Genomic DNA, 21,396 nt, shown 5'->3' with positions numbered 1-21,396 from the left:
TCGCTGCGGAATGGTTGTCTACGAAACAGGTATTCCCTACATGGATTGGCAAGTAACATCCGCGGCGTCCTACTACTACCCCCTTGACGGAAGTCCTCATAATCATATCTTCCACTTCCGTGTGCATCATTATATAGCTTGCCTTCCAAATCTTCGATACAAACTGCAGAGTCACACTAAGCAATCAGGCCACCAATCTTCGATACAAACTTCAGAGTTACACTAAGCAATCAGTCCACCACTTGCTGAACATTAGCCTTCCTCCGAAACCATGCTCATTAGCACTACGTCGCCTGCCCACAGAACCACCTACGATGGAGAGTTCAACAGGCCAGGAATGAGCACAGGTCTGTTTCGATTTTTTTCTCAACTTCGCTGTTGGTTTTAAGCAGTATTTAAGCTCTCACACAGCATTTGCAAATATAGCTCTTGTTCATGTCGATCGGGAGAAGGCTAATGCCTACATTGCAGCGTGGGAAGAGAAGGAAAAAGCCGGCACTAACAACAACTGAGTTTGATCTCGCTCTCGACAAATGCAATAGAAGAGACGAAAGAATATTGCTTCATTGGAACAATGGGAGCCGCAAATTGAATGCGATTTCCAAGGCGTGGTATGCTTTTGTAGAGATTTGACAAGTAGACTATCGTTCCACCCCTTGTTTCTTTGGGACATCAGGTACGAAAAGGCTCTCGGCAAAGTCCATGCATGGGAAAGCGCAAAGCAGGCAGTGGCAGAAGCAAAGATGACGCAAAACCAGGTAAGATCTCGTGTGATTGGGGTCTTCAACGTGCTCTAAACGTAGCATGGAAAGCGCAAAGCAGGCAGTGGCAGAAGCAAAGATGACGCAAAACCAGGTAAGATCTCGTGTGATTGGGGTCTTCAACGTGCTCTAAACGTAGGGGAATTGCGGGTAACAGTTCCAGGTTTGGTGCAGGAGGTGCTGGAAAGGAAGAGGGCGGCAATAGTGGAGAAGATGAGAAACGATTTGGCAGAAATTCATAGGGTGGCGTAGGAGAGGAAGGCACGAGCGGAGGCGGAGAGGGCGCAAGAGTTTGTGAGCATAGAGGAGGCGGCAAACAGATATCGATCGACGGGAGAAACACCGGCCAAGAAATTTCTATGCTTTACGATGTCTGATGCAGAAACATTTCAAAAATTCATTAACGATTACTTCTACGAAGCCGGAGCTGATCTTGAGGAATACACGCCACTTGATAAGGAGCCGAAAGTTCGCGAGTGGGCTTTGAAGGTGCACTCTTACGTTGTTTTTGTTGCAGCTCGCCAGAGAAGTCGCACCAAACGTGAAAGAAGAGCCAGAGCAGCACACTCTACTGCCTCTGCCAAAGCCCGTGATAATCTACGTTGTTTTTGGCTTAGGTTCGTCTGTTTCACCTATATTTAAAGGTTTTGCCTTGGCTTTTTACTCAGCTTTTCATGGGCTTTCAGAATTTAAAAATCTAAGGGTGTACATTGTGCCATGTGGAAGCACAGGATTTCAGAATTTGAAAAAACGTCCTAGTGCTGGCCAAGTAACAAGTATCCATTGCCTCGCATCGATGACCTCTTCGATCAACTTCTACATGCAACACACTTCTCCAAGATTAATCTTCGGTTATCATCAAATTCGCATACGAGAAGGCGATGAGTACAAGACAGCTTTTCGAACAAAGTATGGACACTATGAATGTTTGGTCATGCCTTTTGGGTTAAACAATGCCCCGGCCACATTCATGACATTAATGAACAACATCTTCAGGCCTTTCCTCGATAAGTTTGTCATCGTTTACCTCGATGACATCCTCGTTTTCAGCAGATCCCTACATGAGCACAAACAACATCTTCACCAAGTTTTTGAAGTTCTCCGCGCAAATTCTCTCTACATCAACATTGAGAAGAGTGAGTTCTTCAAGACCCAACTTGAATATTTGGGACATGTTATTTCCACTCAAGGCATCTCTGTGGATCCCAAGAAGGTCGAGGTAATCCGAAACTGGCCTACTCCTAAGAATGTTCATGATGTCCGCTCTTTTCTCGGATTGGCAAACTTTTACCATACAAAGGTCTATCAGTTCTCCGAAATCGCAGCTCCTATGTCCGAATTATTGAAAAGCACAGCAATTTTTCAGTGGCTTCCTGAAACAGAGTATAGTTTCCAACAACTCAAGCAAGCACTCACTACCACACCAGTTATGGCTATTGCTGACCCAAACCTTCCGTTTGAGGTCATGACCGACGCTTCCGACATCGCTACAGGAGCAGTCTTGATGCAAGAAGACAGAGTTATTGCTTTTGACAGCCATAAACATTCTGATATCCAAACCCGATATCCGGTTTATGATAAGGAGTTTCTTGCTGTTGTACATGCTTATCGCTCTTGGAAACATTATCTCATGGGTGCCGACTCTGTGGTCAAAACAGACCATCACTCTTTAAAGTACATCTTTACTCAGCCAGTCATGAACGCTCGACAAGCACGCTGGGTTGAGTTTCTGGCCAACTTTCACATGACCATTGAGTACATTCCAGGACTACGCAATGTAGTTGCAGATGCTCTCAGCAGGTTACCTCTAGCATCAGCCATGGTAATCTCTACATTATCTGTGGATGTTCCGAATTCATTCAAAGGAAAGTATTTCAATGATAAAGACTTCGGCACAGCAGTACAGGTTCTTTCAAAAGATCAACCTTCGACTTCCGAACAAAAGATTTTCTCATCCTATTCTTATACGGACGACCTTCTGTATTATCAAGATCGCGTCTGTGTACCACATGACAAGGATGTTCGACGTCTTTTGTTAAAAGAGCATCATGTAGTTCCTTATGCTGCCCATCCAGGCATCAATAAGACTTATCAGTTACTCAGTGCAACATACTACTGGCCTCAGATGAAAAGCGACGTCATCAAAATGGTTACATCTTGCTTATCTTGTCAACAAATGAAAGCAAGTCGACGACTTCCAACAGGACTTCTTCAGCCTCTTCCAACTGAAAGGTGGGAAAGTATTTCCATGGATTTCATTACAACACTACCACGATCCTCCAGAGGTAACACTCAGATTATGGTAATTGTTGATCGCTTGTCCAAAATGGCACACTTTGTTGCTTGCAAAAGCAGTGCACAGGCTCTGGACATAGCCAAACTCTTCATACAACACATCTTCCGACACCATGGATTGCCCAAGAATATCATATCCGACAGAGATTCTAAGTTTACTAGTCACTTTTGGATTTCCCTGTTCGAATCTTTGGGAACAACTCTACTGTTCAGTTCAGCCTACCACCCAGAATCAGATGGCCAGACTGAAAGAGTCAACCAAGTTTTGGAAGAAATGCTTCGACATTATGTTCAGTCACGCCTTTCAGCCTGGGAAGAGTATCTACCACTCCTTGAGTTTGCTTATAATAACTCTTTCCATAGTGCCATCAGCATGACTCCATTCCAAGCAGCTTATGGACACACTCCGATCGTACCAACAAATTTTGTACTTCAACATCGAGTGGCCCTAGCTGATCAACTGGTTCAAGAAATGCAAGACATTCTACTGCAAGTCAGGGATCATATGCGAAAAGCGCAAGAGCGGTATCAACGGTCTGCCAACAAACATAGACGTCACTTGGAATTTAACACTGGTGACATGGTGCTATTATTTGTAGCCCCACATCGCTATAAGACGGTTAAGTCTGTGTTTCCTAAGTTGCGACCCAGCTACTATGGAGCTTTCCGGATCGTCAAGAAAAATTCACCTTTAAGTTACAAATTGGAATTACCACCATCATGGGGTAAAATCCATCCAACATTTCATATTTCTTGGCTAAAGACGTACATTCCAGACGATGAAGCAGTTCCTCCTGCAGGTGATTATGTCCCAGAAATCGAAGACGATTATGTTCTCCTTATTCCTGAGCGTATTCTAGACCATCGACAGCGAGAGACTCGACATCGACTTATCACGGAATTCCTTGTTCTTTGGCGAGATCTGGACGACTCCGACGCTACTTGGCAGTCTGATGAAGACTTACAGCAGTACCCTGATCTTTTACAGCAGTATTTTCAAAATCTACCATGATATTTTCTACATCAGTTCATTATCTCCACCAGGGTCTTCTTTTGAGTGGGAGGGGATGTCACGATCTGTGACGTATTCCTTTCTCTATTTCTAGACTTATGGATGGTTTGATGAATGGACACTTGTGGAAGGGTATGCCCTTTCGACGGGACACTTGCCCTTTCGACGGGACACTTCTCAATGAGGCACAACCCTTCACAAGAGACATTCTAATGAAGAGACATTCCTATTGTAATGTACCCTCTCATCAAGGGTCACACCCTTCACAAGGGGTACACACCTCTTCATGCACATACCCTTTGGAGTACACACCTTTTCATGTGTGACTCTTCACTCTCTATATAAGAGAGGCCCAATTGTATGGATGACACTACATCTACCCTACAGATATTCAAGCAATACAATTATTCCTTGTTCTCTGCTATCTCAGTCTCTTTTCTGTTCCTTAGCGCATTTCTAAATATAGTAAATCTAGGATTTCTTACAAGGGCGTCCCTGTGTGCTAGTGGAGTGCAATTGAGCAGCCCCATGATGAACCTTCAATGCTCTCACATCATTGCAATGCTATCCCAGCATCTAAGAGGGCCTCCCCACTTCAAGGTTGACGCTGGGGAGGCTGCTGGTTCAGCATACCAGGAGTCCCGTCCCCGTGTGCCTGTTGTAGGAGGCTAAATCTGCGTGTGTGATTACTCTTACATCCCTACAGACTGTTTCAACAAATGGAATGGACGATGGAAGGAGATGGGCGAATCAGAGTCTTTGGGCATTGGAATAGTGAACCAGTATCCCAAACACCCTTGTTCGGCTAGGAGTCCAATGTGAGAAAAGCTCCACCGAAATTTAATCCCTCGGAGGTGTGCCGCTGATTTCAGCTTTGGAACCTCCAGAATTCGATCGAATGTGGCCGCGCTCTAACCCCACCAGTAACGTAGTTGAGCAACCCCATGATGAACCTCCAGGGCGTCCCTGCGTGTGCTAGTGGAGTGGAGTTGAGCAGCCCCATGATGAACCTTCAATGCTCTCCCAGCATCTAAGAGGGCCTCCCCACTTCAAGGCTGGGGCTGGGGAGGCTGCTGGTTCAGCATACCAGGAGTCCTGTCCCCGTGTGCCTGTTGTAGGAGGCTAGATTTGCGTGTGCAGTTACTCTTACATCCCTGCAGACTGTTTCAACAAATGGCAGGGAGGATGGAAGGAGATGGGCCAATCAGAGTCTTTGGGCACTGGAATAGTGAACTAGTATCCCAAACACCCTTGTTCAGCTAGGAGTCCAGTGCGAGAAAAAGCTCCATCGAAATTTGATCCCTCGGAGCTGTGCCGCTGATTTCAGCTTTGGAACCTCCAGAATTCGATCAAATGTGGCCGCGCTCTAACCCCACCAGTAACGTAGTTGAGCAACCCCATGATGAACTTCCAGGGTGTCCCTGCGTGTGCTAGTGGAGTGCAGTTGAGCAGCCCCATGATGAACCTTCAATGCTCTCACAGCATTGCAACGCTCTCCCAGCATCTAAGAGGGCCTCCCCACTTCAAGGCTGAGGTTGGCGAGGCTGCTGGTTCAGCATACTAAGAGTCCCGTCCCCGTGTGCCTGCTGTAGGAGGCTAAATCTGCGTGTGCGGTTACTCTTACATCCCTGCAGACTGTTTCAACAAATGGCATGGAGGATGGAAGGAGATGGGCCAATCAGAGTCTTTGGGCATTGGAATAGTGAACCAGTATCCCAAACACCCTTGTTCGGCTAGGAGTCCAATGCGAGAAAAAGCTCCACCGAAATTTGATCCCTCGAAGGTGTGCCGCTGATTTCAGCTTTGGAACCTCCAGAATTCGATCGAATGTGGCCGCGCTCTAACCCCACTAGTAACGTAGTTGAGCAACCCCATGATGAACCTCCAGGGCATCCCTGCGTGTGCTAGTGGAGTGCAATTGAGCAGCCCCATGATGAACCTTCAATGCTCTCCCAACGTCTAAGAGGGCCTCCCCACTTCAAGGCTGAGGCTGGGGAGGCTACTGGTTCAGCATACTAGGAGTCCCGTCCCCGTGTGCCTGCTGTAGGAGGCTAAATTTGCATGTGCGGTTACTCTTACATCCCTGCAGACTGTTTCAACAAATGGCATGGAGGATGGAAGGAGATGGACAAATCAAAGTCTTTGGGCATTGGAAGAGTGAACCAGTATCCCAAACACCCTTGTTCGGCTAGGAGTCCAATGCGAGAAAAAGTCTCTGGCTAGCAATCAGAAGTATCCGCACGGTGTGTGTGTGTGCGCGCGCGCGTGCGTGTGTGTGTCTGTGTCCGTGTCCGTGTCCTAGGAGATGGGTTAAGGAGTTTGTGTGATGGTATAGAGATGGGTTAAGAGGGGTGTGTGTGTGTGTAAAAGTGTAAGAGTGTAGAAACTCTGTGTGTGTGTGTGTGTGTGTGTGTGTGTGTGTGTGAGAGAGAGAGAGAGAGAGAGAGAGAGAGAGAGAGAGAGACCCAAGAAAGATCCTACTTCAGGGAGGTATGACTAATTTTTTCCGACCGAAATCTATTGTTTACAGAAAAAACAAGATGAATGCTCATAAATCATTCATAAGGCCTACCTAAGATGTGCAGCGTGGAAAAGAGGGCGGAAATCACAGAGAGAGAGAGAGAGAGAGAGAGAGAGAGAGAGAGAGAGAGAGGATGATGTGGAAGTTAGACTATAGTTGCATATAGTTGCATTGAAATATGTCCAAATCTGGACTAGAGAAAGAATTTTTGGGGAAGAACAGAGTGGGATCCAAAGGAATCATAGGGATTGGAGGAACTATCTCAGTTGGATCTTGGTTCTGTACATCTTGATCAGTCCAGCGGAAAGCTCGGATGATAGGGGCGGCAGGGTCAAGCCATTGTGAAGACTCATCATCATCGGAGGAGTCATCCTCATTATCATAGAGATCCATGGGCAAAAGCATAAAGGAAGGTGCATGTATAGGATGAAGAGAGGGATCAAAAGGACTAGCAGACGAGGGAGGCAATGCAGGAGGGAAAGAACTGTACACGGATGGTTCAGCAGTAGAAGCAGGACTAGATGCTTGCAATTCATGAAGAATGTGATGTACCTTGCGGTCGAGTTTGCCGACTGCTAGTTGGAGATCATATAATGCGGCATAACATGCATCAAGACAATCTTGCACTGCAAGGTTATGAGAATTGCACTTGTTAAGCTGTTGCTGCTCAACCGGCATATCATCTGTTGCTTTTTCTACCAGGGCATATGGCGCATGAACAGATTTGTGGAGGCCATCGTCCGAGGAAAACCCGTTGCTGCAGGCCACTGAATTGGCCGAAACATCATCATTGGCTGCACCCGATCGGAAGAAGTAATTGACCGGCACTGCACACGTGGCTGGAGAGAACCTGGCAGAGGGCAGAACCAGCAGGCCTGGTGGAGCAGCAAATGGGGCTGACAGTGGGCAGAGGCATGCCTTATATAGGCTGGGCCCTTGCCTAGATTGGAGGGCCAAAAGCCCTAGAAGTGTGGGCCAAAGGGCCCTAGTTTTGGAGCCCCTAAAGGGCTGGTTTTGGGGCAGACTAGTCGGCCCAAACAGACCAGCCAGTCGGCCCATTTAGGGCTGGCTGGTCGGTTACTTCAAGGGGCCCTTGGGGCGTATAAAAGCAGAGGCCACAGGCCTCATTTCACATCCAGCAGAGCAGAAAGGAGCAGCAGAGCACAACCCTTGGGGCCTACATCCAGAAGCTGAAGGAGTACCAGTGTTGCTGCAGACTTAGCTCAAGTGTGAGGCTGAGACTTTGGCTGTCTTCTAGGGCAACAAGGAGCTGAGGTCAAAGGACGGAGAGTCCACATAAGCTCAAGGTGGAGCATGCGGGCTCAAGTCTAGAGATAGCCAGCAGATAGGAGAAGGACCTTGTGGTAAGATCAAAGGACCACACCATTGGTGGGACTCTGGATCTATCTCTCTTGTATTGTGTCCATAGTTTTGGACGGAAATATATATTTTGGTAGTTTCTCTATCTGGCCGTTTCATTGTCTATTGATGAGTCTGCACATCTATTGAATGCACATAAGTAAAGAAGTTTGTGATTCCACACACCCACACGCACACTGTGTGAGCTCTTGGGCATTACTATAAGTCTTCCGCTGTGCGTACCCTCTATTGGATCATTTCTAAGAGAGAGAGAGAGAGAGAGAGAGAGAGACTCCTAGGCTAGCATAGTAGCATCCATCAAGGAGCACAAGCTTACAAAAGCACACAAGCAAAATTAATGTGTGTGTGTGTGTGTGTGTGCACACAAGCAAAATTGATGTGTAAAGCCACTATACAAAGACAATTCCATCTCAACAAGAACACACAGCATCTGTAAACTTATGACATAGCATAAATCCCTTAATACAATATCTTGTTTTGTAAACTTTGACATAATTCTACTTGCTCCAAGATTGTTTCCAACTCTTATAGTTGACTCTTCAAGTGTGGTAAAATATTCAGAAGATAAAGGTCGTTTCTCACAATGCCCAGGCAACTTCCTTAATTTCATGTGAGGTTGACTCTGACACCAAGCTCAATTGTGGCACATAACCTCCCTCTCTCACTACACTTTTTAGCATCCTTAATTTGGCATGGACATGATCACTTTGTAAATGGTCTTTGTCTTCCACCATGAACTCATGCAGCTTGTTCTGACTCTCGATCCAGGCCACCCCAGGCATCTTCCATGCACTAACACATTTTCTCAGTTCCTGTATTTTGTTAAAATCTTGCCACATGTGTGCATCAGCGTAGATATTTGACATGATCACATATCCAGCAGCAATATTGCGGTCCAGGTGAATAATTTGGTCAAAGCAAAGCCTACCTAGCTCAACATTTCTAAAAGTTCTGCATGCAGCAAGCAAAGACATCCAGCCAGTTACATCAGATGGAGTTGGCATGATTTGGAGAAGCTGCTTTGCCTCATTCAAGCGACCTGCACGACCAAGCAAGTCGATCATGCAGTTGAGGTGCTCAACTCTTGGTGTGATACCATGGTCTTCTGTCATATGTTTGAAGTGTTGATGGGCATCCTCTACTCGTCCAGCATGACAACAGGCTGCAAGAATACTGGTGTACGTGCTATCAACTGGCTTTATGCCTTGCTTTTGCATACCCTCAAGACAGTGTGAAACTGATGTATAGTTGCCAAGCTGAGCATAAGCTGCAATCATTGCACTCCATGACACAACATCTTGATCCGATAATCGTTCAAACACTTCCCGTGCTGCTTCCACACTCCCACATTTGGCATACATGTCAATGAGTGTATTTCCAACAACGATATCTGAATCAAGTCCAGTTCTGACAATCTGATCATGCACTAGCATACTCTGCTCTAGAGCTCCTACACTGCCACATGCTTTCAATATGCCCAGAAACATGACTTTGTCAGCTTTTATGCCCTCCCGCTGCATTTTCTCAAAAAGCTCAAGAGCAGGAAGACTATACCCATACTGGACATAACCTGCAATCATTGCACTCCATGACACTTCATTTCGAATCATCATCCCATCAAACACTTTCCGTGCTTCACCCAAGCTGCCACATTTGATGTACATATCAATAATAGTACTCCCAACAACTAAGTCTGACTCAAGTCCAATTCCAATTATCTCATCATGGATGAGTTTGCCTTGTCCTATGGCTTTTAAGTTGCCACATGCTTGCAATAGGCACAAAAAGGTGACTTTATCTGGCTTTATGCCCTCCTCTTGCATTCTTTCAAAAAGTTCAAGAGCAGGACAAGCATACCCACGCTCAGCATATCCTGCAATCATTGCACTCCATGATACCACGTCTCGATTGGGCAATTTGTCGAAGACTCTGCGAGCCTCCTCAACATTCCCGCTTTTGGCATACATATCAATAAGGGCACTGCCAATAACCTCATCTAATTCAAGTCCAGTTTCCATAATCTCCTTGTGTATAAGCTTCCCCTCCGCTACAGCACTTACGCTGCCACAAGCTTTTATAATACACAAAAGAAGAACTCTCTCAGGTTTAATGCCCTCCAGCTTCATTTTTTCAAAGAGCTCAAGAGCGAGAAGACCATGGCCATGCTGGGTATATCCTGCTATCATTGCACCCCATGACACCATATCTCGATAGGATAGATCATCAAACAGCTTGCGTGCCACCTCCAGCTTTCCACATTTGGCATACATATCAATTAATGTGTTTGCAATGGACACATCTGCTCCAAGTTCACTCCTGATAATCTGATCATGAATCAGATGAATCCTTATGGCTCCGATGTTGCCGCATGCTTTCAAGATGGACAAAAAGGTGACCTTGTCTGGCTTGAAGCCTACCTGTTGCATTTTATTGAATAATACAAGAGCTGGACTGATATTCCCATGCTCAACATGTCCTGCTATAATTGCGTTCCATGACACCACACTTTGACGTGACAATTTGTCAAAGGTTTTCTGAGCCTCTTCGAGTCTCCCACATTTGGCATACAAATCAACAAGAGTGTTTCCAATGAGCACATCTGAGTCAAGTCTATTTCTTACTATCTTATCATGTAGAATCTTGGCCTGCCCTACATATCCTATCATCCCACAAGCTTTCAAAATGCACAAGTATGTGACCTTGTCTGGTTTAACTCCTTTCAGATGCATTTTCTCAAAAAGCTCTAGAGTAGAAAGACCATGCCCATGATGGATGTAGCCCACAATCATTGCATTCCATAGCACCACATCTGTGTTTGACGACTCATCAAATACTTTGCGTGCCTCCTCTAGACTACCACATTGATCGTACATGTTGATGAGAGTGCTTCCAATAACCAAGTCTGACTCAAGTCCGCTTTGAATTATCTCAAAGTGTGTCAGCCTGCCCTGGTCTAAAGCTCCTATATTACCACATGCTTTCAAGACGCTTAAGAACACAAACTTTCCTGGCTTTGTGCCCTCGTCGTGCATTCGGGTAGACAATTCAAGAGCCTTCTCACTCTCACCGAGCGTGACATGTGCTGAAATGATGGCCTGCCATGTATAGACACTCCGTTTCGCAAGCTTGCCAAATACAAGGTTAGCTTCCAACAAGCTCCCGCATACAGCAAACAGCCGGATTAAGTGGTCTCCTAAACTGGCAATGCAGTCAATTTCACTGCAGACCATGAGGGAATGCAGTCGTCTGCCAGCTGTCAGGTCGTTCAGTTTCCTGCATCCCTGAAGAAGAGAATAGACGGTGTCCCTGGATGCAGGCACCCCTTGCCAGTACAGAAAATCCACGCTATGAAGCGTTTCGTGCAGCACCTCAACTTTAAACGGTTCCTTTAAATCCGAGAAAAACGCTGCCCTGACCTTGAAAACTCGTTGCTTGCCACCGGCCCATTTCGACGCAGTTGCAACACAGACCGATCGGAAAGGTTTAGCACTACAAACAGCTCTTTGTACGGAACTCTGGCAAGTCTTGGTTGCCATTCCGGTAAAATGTAAACATCCCCGGACGCTGGTACGCCCTTCCCATCGCAACATCCAAACCCAAACGGGATCTCCACACTCCAGCTCGTTTCTCTCGGCCTTAAGTGATAATGACCGCAAAATTTCAGGAATAAATAACGTTTCTCAACTTTTGTCCCCACAGGTGAAACAGCTCTGAAAATCAATGTCAGATATTAAATAATTCAGCTTCGTGGGGATGCGATTCCTCACCTTCCAGTTGAACAGAAGAGCCCCACTGCTAGCGTTAGCGTTTCAGCTCTGAACCCGCGCGGGGAGGCTCTCTAAGATCTTCCCCAACCGTGGGAAGCCAATTAAAATCCTTGGGCACTGCAATGCTGGGCTAGCAAGCCCTGAAACTTAGAGGGTTTCCCTGGCTATGGAATGCAATGATTGTGGGCTACATCCATCATGGGCATGGTCTTTCTACTCTAGAGCTTTTTGAGAAAATGCAACTGAAAGGAGTTAAACCAGAGAAGGTCACATACTTGTGCATTTTGAAAGCTTGTGGGATGATAGGATATGTAGGGCAGGCCAAGATTCTACATGATAAGATAATAAGAAATAGACTTGACTCATATGTGCTCATTGGAAACACTCTTGTTGATTTGTACGCCAAATGTGGGAGACTCGAAAAGGCTCAGAAAACCTTTGACAAATTGTCACGTCAAAGTGTGGTGTGATGGAACACAATTATAGTAGGACATGTTGAGCATGGGAATATCAGTCCAGCTCTTGTATTATTCAATAAAACGCAACACGCATGCTTTAAGCCAAACAAGGTCACCTTTTTGTCTATCTTGAAAGCATGCGGCAACATCGGAGCCATAAGGATTCATATGATACATGATCAGATTATCAGGAGTGAACTTGGAGCAGATGTGTCCATTGCAAACACATTAATTGATATGTATGCGAAATGTGGAAAGCTGAAGGTGGCACGCAAGCTGTTTGATGATCTATCCTATCGAGATATGGTGTCATGGGGTGCAATGATAGCAGGATATACCCAGCATGGCCATGGTCTTCTCGCTCTTGAGCTCTTTGAAAAAATGAAGCTGGAGGGCATTAAGCCTAAGAGAGTTCTTCTTTTGTGTATTATAAAAGCTTGTGGCAATGTAAGTGCTGTAGGGGAGGGGAAGCTTATACACAAGGAGATTATGGAAACTGGACTTGAATTAGATGAGGTTATTGGCAGTGCCCTTATTGACATGTATGCCAAAAGCGAGAATGTTGAGGAGGCTCACAAAGTCTTCGACAAATTGCCCAATCGAGACGTGGTATCATGGAGTGCAATGATTGCAGGATATGCTAAGCGTGGGTATGCTTGTCCTGCTCTTGAACTTTTTGAAAGAATGCAAGAGGAGGCCATAAAGCTAGACAAAGTCACCTTTTTGTGCCTATTGCAAGCATGTGGCAACTTAAAAGTTGCCTTGTGTGGGCATTGTGAGAAACTACCTTTATCTTCTGAATATCTCTCTCTCTCTCTCTCTCTCTCTCTCTCCCTCTCTCTCTCTCTCTCTCTCTCTCTCTGGTTTCCGCCCTCTTTTCCATGCTGCACATCTTAGGTAGGCCTTATGAATGATTTGTGAGCATTCATCTTGTTTTTTTGGTAAACAATAGATTTCGGTTGGGAAAAATTAGTCATACCTCCCCGAAGTAGGATCTTTATTGGGTCTCTCTCTCGCTCTCGCTCTCTCTCTCTCTCTCTCTCACTCACACACACACACACACACAGTTTCTACACTCTTATACTTTTACACACACACCCCTCAACCCATCTCAATACCATCACACAAACTCCTTAACCCATCTCCTAGGACACGGACATGGACATGGACACACACACACACACACACACACACACACACACATCTTTCTCAATAAATTGTGCTCACACACACGTCCTCCCCAGTTATCAAAATAATCCCCCCTCATATTTTATTTCTTACCCTTGTTAATTTTATTAATAATATACCCCTTCTATTTAATCTCTTACCCTTGTTAATTTTATTAATTTTTTATTCTTCAAATGATAATTATTATTTGCTTTTAATTTTAATTAAAACCCACTCCTAGTTTTCTTTATTATTCCTCCTAATTAATTTCTTACTCTCCTTTATATATTTTTTAAAGAATGGTGTTATTTTTAATTAATTATTTATTTTTTATTTCTTATCATGTTTAATTTTACTAATTTAAAGGTGTGCTTGTTTTGTCTTATTTAGTTTAATGGGTAGGCATTTAGTTTACTTTCTTATACATGAGATGTGGCCCTTTTTCTTTTAATTTAATTTTACTAACCCCCCATTCCTTTTTTCTTTGAACTTTTTTGTTTTCTCCCCCTCCCCCTACATTTTTTAATCCTTGACTTTTTTTGTTTCCCCACATTGTCCCCCCTCTCTCTCCCTTTTGTTTATGATGTGTGGCTTATTTTATTATTCCCAACCCCCCGGTGTCCCCACATATAGCATTCACACAAATAAGAGGTAGTATAGTAAATTTAAGGCTGACACTTCCAAAGTACAAAATATATTACCTCGCTTCATGAATGAAGAGGCCAACGTGTTAATTGGAATTTTTAAAAAATGCAATACAAATCATCATACATGATTGGCCATGTCCCACCAACCGTCTTGATGTGTACAATGAAGAAACTAATAGACATGATTGGCCATGTCCCACCAACTGTCTTGATGTGTACAATGAAGAAACCAATAGACACTTCTTTGTACAAAACCAGAAATGTTGTCTTGAATAGTGAATGGTACAATCACCTAAACATGTTGAAAGCACAACAAGAATATGAAGAACAAATAGATTATGAAGAGAGAATGGACACCATGGACAATGACATAGATACTGACACTTTAGTGCACAATATGATCATCTTCACCGAGAAGACTACGCTCCACTTCGTTGTGCCTTGTGAGAACCAAATACTGCTAGGCCTATTTCAAGACAAGCATAGCGAAGAGCTCAACTTGCTAACACTCTTCTTTGGATCTCCAAGGGAGAATGGAAATGACAAATTAACATACATGGACATTGTAAAGTGGGAGCTCACCCATAAATCTTTGAAGTTTAGCCAAAACATTCCAAATCTCTTCTTCAAGTCAATCAAAGTGCTTATCCATCAAGTGATGCAATCCATATGGGTTTGCTTGCATAAAGGCACACTACACAATCAAAGTCTTACTGTAAGGGATGTTACAAGGAACACTTACATTGAAAGAATTCTAAAATCTAGCATAGGGTATCGAGACTTCGAGTCTCTAAGAACATCCCCAGACTACAAAGAGAAGCTTAGAAAGGAAGCATTGACAATGATGCACCAATTGGGACCCCACCAACATTCTTCATAACTTTCTCATGCATTGAGCACTTGTGGGACCCCCTCATAGGATGCCTAAAAACCCATTACGACAAAATCATAAAAAATCTTTCTACTGAAATAGAAGGAAGAAATGTGCGACACCTAATTAGAGAGAACTCAACTTTGTGTGCTAGGTACTGCAACCACAAACTACAACAAATGATGACAAGACTGAAAAAAGATAAAGGGATATTAGGGCATGTTAAATATTACTTCTTCGTCATCACTGAATTTCAAAGCAGAGGTAGCCAACACGAACATGGTTTTCTTTGGGTAAATGATGCTCTGATTTTCAATCAAAATAATCACAATGATGTATGTGCTTTGATTGATAAATACATATCATGTGATAAAGACAATATCAATGATAATATGAAAGACATTCAAACACATAAACATACATCCACATGTAGCAAGAGAAACAACAATGAATGCCGTTTCAACTACCCTAAACCACCAGTTCACCAAAAAATGTTACTATTCCCTTGGAATACCCAAGAACTTCTCTATAAAGAGACACATATCATAAGTTGTAGCACACTTTGAAGAACATGTCAAACATGCTCACATGATCTTCTAAGGAATCGATAGAAGACCAAGGGTTAGATTTAGCCACCTACATTCTATCTATAAGATCACAAATGAAAAAGCCAACATTCTTCTTGAAGAGGCATCTAAAAGACATTTTTATAAATGCTTTCAATAGGAAAATATCATACTTGTAGGAATTGAATGTCAATATACAGTTTATTATGGATCCTTATGGAGTAACATCATATTGCACCTCATGTATCATAAAAATTGATAATAATGATAAAGAAAAAGTTGCAAGATACCATGAAGGAATGTTTGCAAGATGGTACAAACACGCAAATCCGATTGAGAAAGTTGGGCAATGCATTCTCTCATGCATACCAAATGAGTGCGTAACTAGCTTCTTTCATTTCATTGTCAATACCACTACACAAAACTTCATGGGAATTCCAGTATATTAACACAAATGAGCCTAACAATAGAGCTTTAATATAAAAAACAAAGCATCAACTAGAAAAGTTAGATGAAAACTCCAAAAACATAGCTTGCATGCCAATCATAGAAAAGTACATTAAGCGACAAGGTATGGAAGACATTTGCCTATGATCCTTTGCTTTGGAATACAACCACTCCCACAATGGTTCCAAGGCGAGACCAAACCCCAAAATCATAAGGTTTGTCAAATTCAATAAAGTAAAAGATCCAATTAACTGTTATAGAGAAAAATTTTTCTACTGAAACAGAAGGAAGAAATGTGTGACACCTAATTAGAGAGAACCCAACTTTGTGTGCTAGGTACTACAACCACATTTGAACTACAACAAATGATGACAAGAATGAAAAAAGACAAAGGGATATTAGGGCATGTTAAAGATTACTTCTTCGTCATCACTGAATTTCAAAGCAGAGGTAGCCAACACGAACATGGTTTTCTTTGGGTAAATGATGCTCCGATTTTCAATCAAAATAATCACAATGATGTATGTGCTTTGATTGATAAATACATATCATGTGATAAAGACAATATCAATGATAACATGAAAGACACTCAAACACATAAACATACATCCACATGTAGCAAGAGAAACAATAATGAATGCCATTTCAACTACCCTAAACCACCAGTTCACCAAACAATGTTACTATTCCCTTGGAATACCCAAGAACTTCTCTATAAAGAGACACATATCATAAGTTGTAGCACACTTTGAAGAACATGTCAAACATGCTCACATGATCTTCCAAGGAATCAATAGAAGACCAAGGGTTAGATTTAGCCACCTACATTCTATCTATAAGATCACAATTGAAAAAGCCAACATTCTTCTTGAAGAGGCATCTAAAAGACATTTTTACAAATGCTTTCAATAGGAAAATATCATACTTGTGGCAATTGAATGTCAATATACAGTTTATTATGGATCCTTATGGAGTAACATCATATTGCATCTCATATATCATAAAAATTGATAACAATGATTACGAAAAAGTTGCAAGATACCATGAAGGAATGTTTGCAAGATGGTACAAACACGCAAATCTGATTGAGAAAGTTGGGCAATGCATTCTCTCATGCACAGAAATGAGTGCGCAACTAGCTTCTTTCATTTCATTGTCAATACCACTACACAAAACTTCATGGGAATTCTAGTATATTAACACAAATGAGCCTAACAATAGAGCTTTAATATAAAAAACAAAGCATCAACTAGAAAAGTTAGATGAAAACTCCAAAAACATAGCTTGCATGCCAATCATAGAAAAGTACATTAAGTGACAAGGTATGGAAGACATTCGCCTATGATCCTTTGCTTTGGAATACAACCAATCCCACAATGGTTCCAAGGTGAGACCAAACCCCAAAATCATAAGGTATGTCAAATTCAATAAAGTAAAAGATCCAATTAACTGTTATAGAGAGCAAGTACTAGTCTATTGTCCATTCAAAGAGAACGAATTAAATCCTCTTCACACATACGGTTCATGGCAAGCTACCTATCAAGCGAATGAAGACAATATACTATTGAACAATAAGAAGTTCAATATACTATTGAACGAATTAAATCCTCTTCACACATACGGTTCATGACAAGCTACCTATCAAGCGAATGAAGACAATATACTATTGAACTATGACACTTTTTTAGAAGAAGGTACATGCATTGCTAACTTAAGGAAGGAGGACATCCTAGAAGAACGAAAAAACATTCAAATGTCAAAAAATCTATATAACACATATGATATTGGCTTGGATATGCCATCACTAAAAGAAAACACATGTATTGACAACTTCATAATACCCACAAAGCAAATCATGCTTTTTCCAAACGAGGAATGCTACATGCGTATCAAAAGCCTTAACAAAGAGCAAAGAGAGATTTTTGATGACATTCTTCAATGAAAGCGAGTTCACGGGAGATAAAATCCACTTGTTTTTTATAGGAAGCACATGAGTGAAAGAGAGGAGAGAAAGAGGTGAAAAGGTGTATGTGTGTGTGTGTGTGGTGGATGGGCCATTAAATAAAGGTGGGGATGAGTGCCTATTTTAGCAAAAGTAATATAAATGTGGTGTCATACAAGAGACAAAGAGAGGCTCTATCTTTAGAGAGAGATACCTACCAAAGAAAAAAGCTTTAGGATAAGACCAAATGAACTAACTTCAAAACTATGGCAATAACCAAGTCATCCCTTAGGACCCCTCGAGTGCCAAAAAGGCCTCTAAGGCTTCAAAATACAGCACGGCCCTTAAGCCTTCCGTAACAATGTGAGAGTTGTCATACACACAATGGGAGAGGAGCACTCAGGAGAACCTTGTGACTGACTTAGTGCATGGTACACGATAATGTCACCAACATTACTTTTTCAACGTGGGCTGACAACTTATATAATGGCGAGAACCCATCACCTTCTATTTCATCTCCTTCCTATGGCAATGGCACTCGCTTCTGCTCTTCTTCCTCTTGGCTTCGTACTGTTGCACCTACTCCTAGTGCTCTCCCCTCGTTGCTGCCTTTCTTCTGCACGTCCACTTCCCCACCTCGCTTTGTCATCGTCTTCTTCCAATGTCGCCTCCTCCTCCTCCTCCTGCCAACCCCTCCTCTTCGTTTTTGGAGCTTCCATGGCAGACACGGGTGAGTATTCCGCCGCTATGCCTTACCTTTCCCAAGCAGACTTCGTTCCCTACGGAGTCGATTATTTTACCCGCCCTGTTGGTCGTTGGAGCAACGGCCGCGTCTTCACAGATTTCATCTGTAAGTCCTTATTACATTTCTCTCTCTCTCTCACACACGCGCGCGCGCACGCACACACACTCACATGCTCTCTCTCTCTCTCTCTCTCACACACACACACACACACTCACACACACACACACATGCTGGGTCGAGCATATTCTCTCTCTCTCTCTCTCTCTCTCTCTCTCTCGTGCTCACTTTTGTAGACTTGTTTTCTGCGCTGTGAAGCTCAAGGCCTAGGATACGGAACCATAAACCCCTTCCTGAAGTCTGTGAACTCCAACTTTACTTTTGGAGCGAACTTCGCAAGTGCTGGCTCCACTGCCAGAGACCTAAACGAAACCTACATGTTTCCGCTCGGAGTGCAGGTCGACCAATTTACAGAATTTTTATCTGAAATGCTCGACGCCGACTCTCAAAATCAAGGTACCTACACCTACAAGCACCTGCCGCTGAGTGATTCTGTGCGTAAGCTGCGTCGACATATGGATTTATATCATAGGGAAATATCGGTGCGTGGATGATTAATATTCCTCTTCAACATTTATACAACGTGACATCGAGTGTACCTACGGTGTCTTTGCGGCTTTGCTCATTATCCTCATGATTCGTTGATCCACTGTCAAAATAAGGCAATCATTTGCGACTAATTTTTCATGTTGCCTTCCCGTGGTTGGGATTCTCACCAGAGTATTCCCAGCAGCAAATCGGTGAGGCTATTTTTCTGATCGAAACAGCGAACAATGACTACCTCTATCAGTTCACAGATACGATTGATTTTGATGCATTGGAGCTTGTCACAGATGTCATCTCTTCTATGGAAACGGCATTGAAGGTCAGCATCTCCCGGGTCCCTCATACTAAAAATGTTACGGGAGACCATGGAGCGTCTGAGTGGGAAAAATGCTGCAGACGTTATTAGACTGATGAAATCTACTACGGGTTCCAGGGTCTTTACAATCTGGGAGGTAGGAACTTCCTGCTTATGACTCTCACGCCATTGGGTTGTACGCCGGTCTACCGTCTGGATACGCGTACATCCGATGTGGATGAATATGGCTGCAAAACTTTCTTCAACAACATTGCTGAAATGCATGATTTACATTTGGAGGAGCTACTCACGAATATGACAACTGAGTTGCCGGACGCAAATTGGATATTGTTCGACGCCTACTCTATCTTCCTGGGCGCCTACCACAACCCTGAGAAATATGGTACGAAGCTTTTGTTTCTGTTTGCCGTTTATACAGAAGAAGGGGAGGGCGATCAATCTCCACAGATTCCAAAAACGATCATTTGTTGTGGCCTTAAACCTGGGTCGCTAATTTACCCTGCTGTCACGTAGCTTGGGTTACCACTGAGAGAGGTGGTGGCCGTATTGTCTGGAGGTGCATTTTGCCTGCGACTCTTGGCGACTGTACTGCGGCGAGGGGCGAGCCTCTCAGTGGAATTGCGCCCTATTTTCCGGGGCTAACAACAGTTATCGATGTGCAGGTATTCAGTATCCGTTCGATGTGTGCTGCGGTGCAGGAGGCGAGTACAACTACCAAAAGGACGTGGGGTGTGGCGAGAGTGGGTATGTGAATGGGACATACACGACAGCAACCAGATGCGAGGATCCATCGCTGTATGTGCTCTGGGATAGCATTCATCCGGTGGAATCCTTTGCTTCATTCATTGCCCAGGGAGTGTTGACAGGTGAGTATCTGAAGCCAGCTTTTAATATCACAAGCACTTGCTCTCAGCTCTCAACAGCTCCATCACTCTGAACCTCCTTCCTCTTATTGCATTAAGGGGCCGTGAAGATGACGGTTAAGATTTTGCCTATTTCTCACGAAAGTTTATGCATTTTATTCTTAAATACCTACAAATTACGTATCTTGGATTGTAAAAATCATTCATGTGTCATTTGACTCAATTTATGCTTTTAAGCAAATCACTCATAAGATTAAGCGACATTTTATCGAGTTCAGAAACTTGTTCTTTTCTAGCTCTCATGCTTCTCAAGTATAATACTAGCTCTTATTGTATTATAAGAAGCACAACTAAGACGCCTCTTGGAATGAAATTATAGCAAATCACTTACAAAGCATCCATATAGGAACGTGTATTTGTACTCATTGTGAAACTATAGCATATGGCATATGTGTAATAATTAATGAAGTCAACTTAGTAGCTACATCCATAAGCTTCTACTACTAAAATTACAATAGTCATGTAGATAAACTAGAGAAGAAAATTCTATTCCTTAATGATGGAAGTGTACAAAGACAATTATACAAAGCAAGCAATATGTTGCAGTGGAATATATGGACACGGAATCTTCATGAGTCTTGATCTTCTTATCCATGGTTGATCAATTATCAATTGCAACTTGCCCAAGATATGTAGCTGGTGCTTAGGATACAACACTTTTGTTGCTAGTATGGGTAGTACATGGTGATACTCATGCGATAGCTTAAACCAATGGTTCATGATATCCACATGCAACCTTGGCCTTCATTGTTGTGAAGACTTGTCCTCCCCATTATTGAAGAAAATGATGGAATTTCTATTAGATGCATCTAGATTCTCTAAATGCATCTAGCATGTGAAAAAATGTTTATGAAATAGGTTAACTCCAAAATAAATATGACCATTACATTTCATGTGACAGAAACATGTTAAAACCACTTATGATAACATGTCCACATAAAGATGAGCTCCTAGATAACAACAATCGTGAACTTT

The 21,396-nt window shown here is 43.0% G+C and overlaps 2 protein-coding genes and 1 pseudogene across 2 annotated transcripts; 2 read left to right on the top strand and 1 right to left on the bottom strand.

The window, feature by feature from the left end:
• Positions 1-8,432: 8,432 nt before the first annotated feature.
• Positions 8,433-12,015, bottom strand: LOC147902139 (pentatricopeptide repeat-containing protein At5g27110-like). The gene is made up of 2 exons (XM_087375286.1): positions 11,737-12,015; positions 8,433-11,604 (listed from the first exon to the last, which is right to left on the bottom strand). The coding sequence occupies exon 2, from the start codon at positions 11,557-11,559 to the stop codon at positions 8,548-8,550; it is 3,012 nt and encodes a 1,003-aa protein (XP_087231412.1). The 5' UTR covers positions 11,560-11,604; positions 11,737-12,015; the 3' UTR covers positions 8,433-8,547.
• Positions 12,016-12,362: 347 nt separating this feature from the next.
• LOC147902138 (pentatricopeptide repeat-containing protein At5g27110 pseudogene) lies at positions 12,363-13,167 on the top strand (annotated as a pseudogene).
• A 5,268-nt stretch (positions 13,168-18,435) lies between these two features.
• LOC147902137 (GDSL esterase/lipase ENOD8-like) lies at positions 18,436-20,614 on the top strand. The gene is made up of 5 exons (XM_087375087.1): positions 18,436-18,684; positions 18,895-19,092; positions 19,356-19,501; positions 19,616-19,880; positions 20,161-20,614. The coding sequence occupies exons 1-5, from the start codon at positions 18,552-18,554 to the stop codon at positions 20,433-20,435; spliced, it is 1,017 nt and encodes a 338-aa protein (XP_087231213.1). The 5' UTR covers positions 18,436-18,551; the 3' UTR covers positions 20,436-20,614.
• Positions 20,615-21,396: the final 782 nt, after the last annotated feature.

The sequence above is a fragment of the Dipteris shenzhenensis genome, chromosome 5 (assembly GCF_047967505.1).
Source record: "Dipteris shenzhenensis isolate YYH24624 ecotype China chromosome 5, Dip_SZ_1.0, whole genome shotgun sequence".
Classification (NCBI taxonomy): Eukaryota; Viridiplantae; Streptophyta; class Polypodiopsida; order Gleicheniales; family Dipteridaceae; genus Dipteris; species Dipteris shenzhenensis.
This window is presented reverse-complemented; position numbering and strand designations above follow the sequence as displayed.

Coding starts and splice junctions, on each gene's coding strand:
- LOC147902137 (XM_087375087.1), top strand. CDS start 18,552: ATGGCAGACACGGGTGAGTATTCCGCCGCTATGCCTTACCTTTCCCAA. Junction 18,685..18,894: donor CGTCTTCACAGATTTCATCT/GTAAGTCCTTAT, acceptor TGCGCTGTGAAG/CTCAAGGCCTAGGATACGGA. Junction 19,881..20,160: donor CCACAACCCTGAGAAATATG/GTACGAAGCTTT, acceptor ATCGATGTGCAG/GTATTCAGTATCCGTTCGAT.
- LOC147902139 (XM_087375286.1), bottom strand. CDS start 11,559: ATGTTGCGATGGGAAGGGCGTACCAGCGTCCGGGGATGTTTACATTTT.